The 10,097-nt window shown below is 42.0% G+C and overlaps 1 protein-coding gene across 1 annotated transcript; it reads right to left on the bottom strand.

Annotated features, from left to right (window-relative positions):
* Positions 1-407: 407 nt before the first annotated feature.
* Positions 408-2,439, bottom strand: c1ql2 (complement component 1, q subcomponent-like 2). Its single transcript, XM_026145073.2, has 2 exons — positions 1,571-2,439; positions 408-1,329 (listed from the first exon to the last, which is right to left on the bottom strand). The coding sequence occupies exons 1-2, from the start codon at positions 2,150-2,152 to the stop codon at positions 1,150-1,152; spliced, it is 762 nt and encodes a 253-aa protein (XP_026000858.1). The 5' UTR covers positions 2,153-2,439; the 3' UTR covers positions 408-1,149.
* Positions 2,440-10,097: the final 7,658 nt, after the last annotated feature.

Here is a 10,097-nt window from a genome sequence, read left to right as displayed (position 1 = left end):
GAGGAGACCATAAATAGCATTTGTATTTTCTGTTGTTCAGTTCATTTGCTGTTATGGATAAAAAGTCTGTTTTTATTTCAAAATAGCTGAAAACTATTCGCTGACAGCTGCAAACATCTGCGAACAAATATAATTCTATAAAGTTGTTCTATATAGTGTGTAACTGTTCATATAGAGCACATTGACTTCTGAGGAAATTTTAGATGGCACTCATCATCAGAAAGGTTGCCTGCCCCTGTTCTAAGGAATTCATCGTACGCACCATTAACGTCTTGTTTCCAATATATTTCTGATATATTTGTATATACCTACTTTTCTTATGTATTTATTACTTTTCACCTGCTCACAGGGGTTCCACTATGTCTACAACATGCTGTTATTACTGACAGTCACAACCCTCCATACCATCATAGAAAACAATCTTTTATTAAAGATAGTAAAGCGCTATATAAATACAGGCCATTTACCATTTATTGAAATTACTGACCAACACTTATACTGGAATGTGAAGCAATCTTGACACATTCGTGCAACAACAGATGGACAGTTAATTACAGCTTATATTAGTAATTTCTTCTTGAATAGATAAATACATAAAAACATACATCTGAATAGACTATATATCCATAAATTAGCACTGCTTCACGCATTAATGTCTTCTGTATAGGGGATGGGGGGCTCATCAACAGTTGAGCCATAGACACGGTGATGCACAAAATCCACACAGTTTGATTGTTTAAATATCTGCACTGTAAGCACACACTTATAAACACACACACAGAGTCTTTGTTCCTAACACACACACACACACACACACACACACACATATATATATATATATATAAAATTTGCTGAATCTTGTATTATAGTCATTTCACTTCTTTCTCCGGCAGAAATGTGTTTCAAAGGGGTTCCTATGCACTGGAAAGGATACGGAAAAATAATTAGCACCCGTGTTTTAAAAGGGAACTCCTAGAATTTAAATAAAAAGAAGAATCCATATCCTTTGAAGAACGTTAGATTTTTAAAATTGAGTACAATGACAGGGGTTTTGTTGTTGGGTGGCAGCTTTCTTCATCAGTTTGATGAGCTGTGTTTAGAGGCTTTTTTCTCTCGCACGGCCTGTTGGAGTGGGTAGACGTTCCCAAATTAGTCCGGGTACAGAAGGAAACCTGAAAACGTGCTGTATTTGTTGTTGTTTCCACCGTGCGCTTTTCCGCCGTCCAGCTTTACATAAATCTCGTCCCCGGAATCAAGATGTAGGACGACGCTGTTACTGGCATAGTCGTAGTTCTGGTCTGCATCCTGCGCTATAGCACTGGCCCGGACCTGCATGAAAGATAATTGGAGATAATTAGCATTACTCAAATCATGACAGGTTAAGCTAAAGCGAGAACAACCCATTCAGAATACAGAACATAGTTCCTCACTAGACTCTTGACTTGAAATGAGAGTGCGTAATTGCGCAGCACAGCTCCGTTGTGAAGTCCATTCATGCAATAAACAATCACTAAGAGTTTACATTTGTGCTTACAAAGCACGGGTTTTTAACAAACAATTGGGTATTTACCTGCCCGTTTTTACACAAGTCTGCCCACATGCTTGTCCCGTCCCCTCCGCGCATCAGCACATGATAGGTGAAGTAATAAATCCCGGACACCTGGCATGTAAACTTGCCGGTCGTCGGGTCATAGTGGTTCCCCAGGTTCGTGACAACGTCGTCGAAGCGCAGCACTTCGTATCCCTCGTGAGGATTTTTCAGTCCCACATAAAACGCTATCTTTGCCCCGCCGATAGCCGTGCCCAATTCTCCGGCAGTCTCAGTCCGCGCTGTGCCCTCTACTCCGGAATACCCGAGCTTTCCAAAATATCCTCTATCCCCTGGTGGCCCCCTCGGACCCGGTGGTCCCGGTTCGCCAGGTGGTCCCCTCGGCCCCGGTTTCCCCGACCGACCTGGCTCGCCCTTAGCTCCTTGAACAAAGCTGGGGGATGGAATGGCGCTCAGGTCCTGCATGACCTCCAAAGCCGCGGTGCTAGGTTTGGGGTTGTACGGGTCACAGATCATCCGACAGGTGCCCATCATCTCGTAGTGCGCATCGGTCTTAGAGGTTTGGACTAACAGGGGAATCACGATAAGGAGAGTCAAAACCATGACGATTCCAACCACAGCAGCGATGAGTCTCTTCCTCTGGAGAGTCCGAGAAGCAAGCGCTATAAAGTCCGTTTTGCTTTGGGACGTAATTATGGAAGGTAGTAAAAGCTCACTTGAAAAGAAAGCGGACCTAAACGAGTCACTCAGTCCCACGATAACATAAAGAGAGAGGGAGGAGAGAGGACAGCAAACGCAACGCCACCCTGAGCCCTCTTCAGCCTGCAGCGTTCAGCGCGGTGCCGCTGTCACTTGACTTTGCGCAGCTGACATATTCGTTTTGGCGTAGCTGGATGGCATCTCGGAGCGAGAAGACGCTTGCAGCAGGTTTTGTTCGTCCCCCCCCCCCCCCCCCCCAAAAGTGAGAGGGGAGTCGGGAGCTGTTGACGCAGCAAGTTGAGGGCAAAGCCTGTTGTGTTAAGGCGGCAGCAATAATCATGTCATCTTTATTTATGAATTATAAATCCCTTTGCATAATTCTCAGCGGAAGGAATCAGGACACATTATTGACACTTTGAATCCCCAGGAGACCGTGGCACATTTCCCATTTTTTCTCCGTAAATTCGAGGAAATTACCTTAAAGATGGATTTTGTCTTTGAGAAGAAGGGTCGAATAAATAGTTTCAGATGAACAGTTCAGTGTAGTCACAACTTCAGTCTCTGTGTTTGAGAAAAAAAGACCATTTGTTTTTTGACTAATGGTGAAACAGAATAAAACAAATTGACTGCTTCAGAAGTATCCAGTTCACAGCCAGTCACAGACGGAACCTTCCTTCGCAGCTTATTAATTCTGTTGGTGTCACCAGCTCCAATACTGCTCCCCTACCAGACCACAGCAAATTGAACACTGCGCTTGCAACAGCTGAGTAATAGAAAATGAGAGTGGTTTTTAGTGAAAACATTACTTTGAATAATTAAACAGATGGGACAAAAAGGCATATTAATGACAAAATGTAGTTTAAAAATAAAGATTTTTTGGAATTTGTTTTTAGAAATGCTTCCATAATAAAACTGAAAGCAACAGGTGAACAATGTGCATCTGTCAGCTTAACATCAAACAGAAGTGGGAAAAAAGCTGATAGAAAAAGTCTCGCTGAGTTTATTTATAGTCCCGGAGTGTTGGGGACCTCCTCAAGGATGTCCAGCTTCTCAAAAACATCAGCGGTTCTGCCTGATAAGATACGTGCGTTCATCTGAGTCATTTGCTGTGACCTCCACAGTCACCACATCTCAGCTTAGCTGAATCATCATCATACGCTATATGTTGACAGTGTTGTCCACTATCATCATTAAAAAAACAAATAAGGGTAAGAATGTAAGAATGGTGTCCATCCCTCCAGCTGAATTCCAGAGAGTGTAAAATACACTGAAGATGTTCTGACAGCACTCTATGCTGGCTTTTTCTTTAATTTTGCATAATCAAGTGTATACAGTGAGTGTAATAATTATTAGATGTCCTGCTAAATTTGTAAGTTTGCTCACTTACAAAAAAATGAATAGTGTCTATTTTTCCTGGTAGATTCATTTTTATGGAGAGAGAGAGACAGAATATAAAATCTAGATGAATAAATGTTATAATTTATAACCAGCTATTAAAGTTATGATTTGCATAAATATTTAATCCATGCAACAGAGTTATGGTTACCACAGATTGGCTGTGTGCCACATGATAATAAATAAATCCTGAACTAGGTGTATAAAGCACACCTTTCCACAGAAAGAATGTCTTCCATCCCAACCTCTGCCACCACAGGCAACAGCAAACAGATGTCAGGGATAACTCTGTAAACCTGCACGTGGAATTGGCTGCAAGACCATCGACAAGGACTTTGTCAAAAAGGTGACAACTGTTGATGTGATTATTTGGAAGTGAAAGAAAATATAAAATATCAATGACAACAATCACCCTCGGTCTCGAACTTCATGTAAGAGTTTGCGGATGAAAACGAGAGAGGTGGATCAGCTATTACACAGAAGGGGCTCATTGAGGATTTGAGGGCAATTAAACTCACAGTGACCAAGAACTATGGTGTAGCAGTAACACACCACACCATAATGGACTGAAATCTTACAATGCACAAGGTTCCCCTGCTCAATAAGGAACACACACAGCCCATCCTAAGTTTGCCTGTAAACATCTAAATTCAGAGAAAGTTTAGGAGAAAGTGCTATGAAACCAAAATCGAGCTCTTTGGCATCAACTTGATCTGCTGTATTTGGAGGAAGAGAAATGGTGAGTCTGACCCAAAGACACCATCCCTACAGTCAAGCATGGGGATGGAAACATTATGCTTTTCCAATTAGGGGTACAGGATGACTTATTTCAATTCAAAGCCAAATAACAACAGACAACTTCAAATCACTGTACACTGGAAGTTAAACACTCTATAATGATATATGACATGATACTGGAGAAGATCCAGAAAGTAATACTAATGATTAATTACAAGAAGTTCTATAAACACAGAGTTTAACACACTAAGGGACCAGTGGACAGGGCCACGTACCTCCCAAAGCCAGAACACCGAAGATGGTTTGTGGATGTGTTTTCAAGCATGACGATGATCCAAAACGTACCACAAAGGCAACAACAGATTTGGTGGTAGGAGCTGAATCTTCGAGTTACCAAGCAGCAGCAAGAAAACCCAAAGCAATTAGAGAGTTTCTGCAAACCTGGTGACTACTACAACAAATATCTTACCACTGTGCCAAATTGTGTTTTGCTCATATGACTTTTATTTCATGTTTCTTTTAGATTTTTGGCTGAAATTCTGTCTCCATCCATTAAAATGATTAAGGTTTATTAAAATTGGCCAGATTTCTAGAAACAAGAGCTGCTCTTTCCAAAGTGGGATGGATGCCAACTCTCCTAACAAGGCCAGGTTTTCTTATGGAGAACAAGACATGTCCATGGAAGTACCACCTAAGCTTCTGGGCCATGGCACCATTGAAGATGGCAACCCACCCACCATCTTCAATGGTGTCAACTGTATTTTTTTTATGATCCAGAAGCCAATGGCGTGTCCAGCGGGGTGGCCTGGGGGGGCACAGGCCACCCCCCCAACCAGACTGGCCACCCCAGGTGCCATCCCAAAGGCAAAATAATAAAATTCAATCAAATATCAAATGTCCGATTATGTTTTCACGGTGAGGCTCAGATATCCGAGTGTAAGTGAATGCAGCATCGGCTTCTGCGCTATGTGCATCACGTTAGCAAAGGTAGGAGAGCCAAGCGCGAAAGACGTCACTGCAGGAAACAATTTTTCGGTGAAAGAAAATGAGGACAGAATAAATGTCCCGGTAAGTAATATCAAGTTTGTTGAGTTTAGTAAACTTCGGTGAAATTAGAATACCAAGGAAAAAATAACACTTAAAGAATTATTGCAGCTGTGGAATATTTCAGACAGTATGCTACTGAGGGCAGCTAACATAAGAGTTATGAGTTATAAGATGTAATCTAAGTCGTAACATTGCGGTATGGAGCTGCAGATTTGGTTGCAGGTTAACATAGCTGGACTGGCCATCGGGCATACCGGACATATCCCCAGTGACTTATTTTTTTTTTTTTTTTTGTAATGGCATGAACAATGAGAGGTGGTGGATTGGCCAGATGCAGGTCGATGTGTAGAAATAACTCCGTTGTTTGGTGGTGGCTATGGTGGGGCTTCCACAGAGGCCAGCAGGTGGACGAGGGAAGGGGAGGCAGGAGGAGAGCCCCGAGGCAGCCACCAGTCCGAGTGTCAGGTGAACTGAACTTCAGGTAAGAAGTTATGACCTGCAGTCTATCTGGGTCAGATATGAACCAAGTTTAGGTGGAGTTTATTTTCATGTTGCTGACTTTTTACTGTCAGTTGCAATAACTCATACTGCGTTTTAGCCAGCTGGGTGGGTGCTATGATGTTACTGATAGTGAACTTTATTTTATTCATAAGGTTAGTTAGTAGAGTTGCCAACGGCTCCTTAAAAAAATGGAATGGTCCCTCATTCAGAGAAAATATTACACGTTTCGTATTGAGCTGAGAAGAGACGCAGTTTGTCCCGAACTTTAGCTAGAATGGAAAAAGACACAAAGCTGGAGTTATTCTGTCTTTACGCTGCACAGCTGCCTCTTCTTCTCTCATTCTCTCCCCTGCCTCTCCTGTTGCTACTTCAATCATGAAACTGATCAATGATCAGCTGATCGGCTTTTCTCTCTTGTTTGTTTATCGCCCACTTTGCGCCAGAAAGAGGAAACCAGCAGATGTTGCGCTAAACAACAGCAGCACGTTTAAGCTTGATCAGCTGTTGTTAGAATTTATTTAATATTAATTTCTAGTATCAGCTGATGTTTGCTGGAGCCACAGCTGTAAAGCTGCTGGTCATGATATCGGTTTGGATATGTGGTGAGAGGGAAACATGAAGATGAAACCAGGAGATGTCCTTACTGAACCATCAGAGCTGAACAGGTGATGGAGAAACAGGTTTACCTTTTAGGTGACATGAATGAGTTGAAGGGAAGTTATGAACTGTTTCTGAGAGACAAATAACACCAGCATCCTTTTCTAAGTAGCTGACAGCTGGTAACTGTGCAGGGGCGGGTCTAGCAAAGTGTTGCCAGGGGGCAGGTAGGGCATTAACAGGGAGAGGGGGGCACAAAGAAATACTTTTCTTTCTTATTCTCATTTAAAATACCTAGCTTTTATTAAATAATTATCTAAATCTTACAACCAAAGTTTTTATCTGACGTAAAATGTATAGAAATCATACATATACCAACAAGACTATACATCACTGTCACAACAGCGTTTGTTTTCAGTCAAAGTCTTTATGGCTTTAATACCTGGTGGGCCAATCTGTAGTGAAAATGCCCAATTTTTTTGTCCCAGTCCAGCCCTGCAGGTTAATACTGGCAGTGTCACCATGCCAGCTGACTGTATTTCATCATCAGCCAGTGTTGTTCTTTATCAATATTACCAAAGTTTACCATAAGGCAGCATAGAAAGTATTTACTTGCTTTCAGGTTTTATTCAAATGTTAGTCTTTTCATTTGTTTCCCCACTTTTTTCCTGTTTCAAAATCAAACACCAGTTTGTGAGAAGATTATCTTCTTTTTTTAATAAGCAGATAAAGTTTTACATTGGCTAATTTGTCAATTGTATGTTACAAATGTTCGTATTTTAATATTCAAAAATGTTTTTGCCCAAAACATATGTGCACTATATGTCAGTAAAAATACTATGTAAATATTGATGTCCTTGACTGCTGAGTAAACACTGACAAAGCACTGATTGTATCTCTTGTACTTTATCAACGCAGTATCTAAAAACTTTGCACCGTAGTGGTTAAAATCTCATTCTAATAAGAGTTAAAAGTGCATTTGGTTATTAGGTTTATAGGATTATTGAATTATGGTTAAGGGTTGGTAGAATTTTTTTTTTAAACATTATCTGCCAATTAAATCTGCCACCCTTCTCCAAATCTGTGCCCCTACCTGGCCCCCCCAACAAAAATTTTCTAGACACGCCACTGCCAGAAGCTTAGGTGGTACTGCCAAAAAAGCATTAGCAGCGGCAACGGCATTGCACTATGACCAACTCTATGAAGAACTGGACATGCCCGGGGGAGCGAACAAAGTCTACCGTCTCGCCAAATAAAAAGCCATCGAGCAATGCAGGACATCGGCCAGGTCAAACATATCAACAATGTCAACCATCAGATCCTTTGCGACCCACCCATCATCTTCAAACATTGGAGCAACTGCTTTTCGGATATCTGCAACTTGGAGTTGCCCCACCAGCCAATCCACAGCACCGAACCCGTCCCAGAACCCATCCCGTCAATTACCATCAAGGAAGTAGAAGTCACCGCCAAGAAAATGAAGAATGGCAAAGCAACTGGAATAGACAACATTCCAGCCAAAGTTTGGAAGCTACTCGGCCGCCAGGATGCCTCAACCAACCTGTTCAACAACTTCATCAGAGATGGGGCTGTCCCAGCAGTCTGGTCAACCAGCAGCACAGTGCCCATCTGGAGAGGTAAAGGCAACGTGGCCGACTGCTCCAATTACCGCCAATCCGACTCCTGTGCCACACCATGAAGATATTCAATTCAGTTCTATTCAATTCAATTTTTTTTTTTATTTATATAGCGCCAAATCACAACAACAGTTGCCTCAAGGTGCTTTACATTGTACAGTAGATCGTACAATAATACATACAGAGAAAAACCCAACAATCATATGACCCCCTATGAGCAAGCACTTTGGCGACAGTGGGAAGGAAAAACTCCCTTTTAACAGGAAGAAACCTCTGGCAGAACCAGGCTCAGGGAGGGGCGGGGCCATCTGCTGTGACCGGTTCGGGTGAGAGAAGGAAGACAGGATAAAGACATGCTGTGGAAGAGAGACAGAGGTTAATAACAGATATGATTCAATGCAGAGAGGTCTGTTAATACATAGTGAGTGAGAAAGGTGACTGGAAAGGAAAAACTCAATGCATCATGGGAATCCCCGGCAGCCTACGTCTATTGCAGCATAACTAAGGGAGGATTCAGGGTCACCTGGTCCAGCCCTAACTATATGCTTTAGCAAAAAGGAAAGTTTGAAGCCTAATCTTGAAAGTAGAGATAGTGTCTGTCTCCTGAATCCAAACTGGAAGCTGGTTCCACAGAAGAGGGGCCTGAAAACTGAAGGCTCTGCCTCCCATTCTACTTTTAAATACTCTAGGAACAACAAGTAGGCCTGCAGAGCGAGAGCGAAGTGCTCTAATAGGGTGATATGGTACTACAAGGTCATTAAGATAAGATGGGGTCTGATTATTTAAGACCTTGTATGTGAGGAGCAGGATTTTGAATTCTGGATTTAGAGAAATCTGCTCTCTCTTTCTAGTCCCTGTCAGGACTCTTGCTGCAGCATTTTGGATTAACTGAAGACTTTTCAGGGAGTTTTTAGGACTTCCTGATAATAATGAATTACAGTCGTCCAGCCTGGAAGTAATAAATGCATGAACTAGTTTTTCAGCGTCACTCTGAGACAGGATATTTCTAACTTTAGAGATGTTGCATAAATGGAAGAACGCAGTCTTACATATTTGTTTAATATGTGCTTTGAAGGACATGTCCTGGTCAAAAATGACTCCAAGGTTCCTCACAGTGTTACTGGAGGCCAAGGTAATGCCATCCAGAGTAAGAATCTGCTTAGATACCATATTTCTAAGATTTTCAGGGCCGAGTACAATAACCTCAGTTTGATCTGAATTAAGAAGCAGAAAGTTAGCGGCCATCCAGGTCTTTATGTCTTTAAGATGTTCCTGCAGTTTAACTAATTGGTGTGTGTTATCTGGCTTCATGGACAGATAGAGCTGGGTGTCATCTGCATAGCAGTGTAAATGTATGTTATGTCTTCTAATGATGCTGCCTAAGGGAAGCATGTATAATGTAAACAGAATTGGTCCTAGCACTGAACCCTGTGGAACTCCATAATTAACCTCAGTGTGTGAAGAGGACTCTCCATTTACATGCACAAACTGGAGTCTATTAGATAGATATGATACAAACCACTGCAGCACAGTACCTGTAACACCTACAGCATGTTCTAATCGCTCTAATAGGATATTATGGTCGACAGTATCGAGCGCTGCACTGAGGTCTAGCAGGACAAGCACAGAGATGAGTCCACTGTCAGAGGCCATAAGAAGATCATTTGTAACCTTCACTAAAGCTGTTTCTGTGCTGTGATGAGCTCTGAAACCTGACTGAAACTCTTTAAATAAGCCTCTGCAGATGATCTGTTAGCTGTTTGACAACTACTCTTTCAAGGATGTTTGATATAAAGGAAGGTTGGAGATTGGCCTATAATTAGCTAAGACTGCTGGGTCTAGAGATGCTTTTTGAGTACAAAAAGTGTACAAAAACGTGACCAGCACAGTCAGAAGCCCAGTGGGAACATCGCCACCTTTCAGCATCACCGTGG

Source organism: Astatotilapia calliptera, chromosome 16 (genome assembly GCF_964374335.1).
Source record: "Astatotilapia calliptera chromosome 16, fAstCal68.1, whole genome shotgun sequence".
In the NCBI taxonomy this organism is placed as follows: Eukaryota; Metazoa; Chordata; class Actinopteri; order Cichliformes; family Cichlidae; genus Astatotilapia; species Astatotilapia calliptera.
The sequence above is the reverse complement of the archived record's forward strand: the minus strand, read 5'-3'. Positions and strand labels throughout refer to the sequence as shown.